At 23.3% G+C, this 1,145-nt stretch overlaps 1 protein-coding gene across 1 annotated transcript; it reads right to left on the bottom strand.

The window, feature by feature from the left end:
* Positions 1 to 400: 400 nt before the first annotated feature.
* On the bottom strand, positions 401 to 1,048 carry LOTGIDRAFT_58872 (hypothetical protein; the record flags this gene model as incomplete). The annotated part of the gene is made up of 1 exon (XM_009062981.1): positions 401 to 1,048. A coding segment is annotated over one exon (648 nt), but the record flags the coding sequence as incomplete, so codon positions are not given.
* Between the last annotated feature and the right edge of the window lie 97 nt (positions 1,049 to 1,145).

The raw sequence follows: 1,145 nt of genomic DNA, 5'->3' as shown, positions 1-1,145 counted from the left end.
GTTCAATATTTACTCTAGAGATAAAACATAGTTCAATATTTACTCTAGAGATAATACATAGTTCAATATTTACTCTAGAGATAAAACATAGTTCAATATTTACTCTAGAGATAAAACATAGTTCAATATTTACTCTAGAGATAAAACATAGTTTAATATTTACTCTAGAGATAAAACATAGTTCAATATTTACTCTAGAGATAAAACATAGTTTAATATTTACACTAGAGATAAAACATAGTTCAATATTTACTCTAGAGATAAAACATAGTTTAATATTTACTCTAGAGATAAAACATAGTTCAATATTTACTCTAGAGATAAAACATAGTTCAATATTTACTCTAGAGATAAAACATAGTTCAATATTTACTCTTACTCTAGAGATAAAACATAGTTCAATATTTACTCTAGAGATAAAACATAGTTCAATATTTACTCTAGAGATAAAACATAGTTCAATATTTACTCTAGAGATAAAACATAGTTCAATATTTACTCTAGAGATAAAACATAGTTCAATATTTACTCTAGAGATAAAACATAGTTCAATATTTACTCTAGAGATAAAACATAGTTCAATATTTACTCTAGAGACAAAACATAGTTCAATATTTACTCTAGAGATAAAACATAGTTCAATATTTACACTAGAGATAAAACATAGTTCAATATTTACACTAGAGATAAAACATAGTTCAATATTTACTCTAGAGATAAAACATAGTTCAATATTTACACTAGAGATAAAACATAGTTCAATATTTACTCTAGAGATAAAACATAGTTCAATATTTACACTAGAGATAAAACATAGTTCAATATTTACTCTAGAGATAAAACATAGTTCAATATTTACACTAGAGATAAAACATAGTTCAATATTTACTCTAGAGATAAAACATAGTTCAATATTTACACTAGAGATAAAACATAGTTCAATATTTACTCTAGAGATAAAACATAGTTCAATATTTACACTAGAGATAAAACATAGTTCAATATTTACTCTAGAGATAAAACATAGTTCAATATTTACACTAGAGATAAAACATAATTCAATATTTACTCTAGAGATAAAACATAGTTCAATATTTACTCTAGAGATAAAACATAGTTCAATATTTACTCTTACGCTAGAGATT

The sequence above is a fragment of the Lottia gigantea genome (assembly GCF_000327385.1).
Source record: "Lottia gigantea unplaced genomic scaffold LOTGIsca_5405, whole genome shotgun sequence".
Lineage (NCBI taxonomy): Eukaryota > Metazoa > Mollusca > Gastropoda > Lottiidae > Lottia > Lottia gigantea.
The sequence above is the reverse complement of the archived record's forward strand: the minus strand, read 5'-3'. Positions and strand labels throughout refer to the sequence as shown.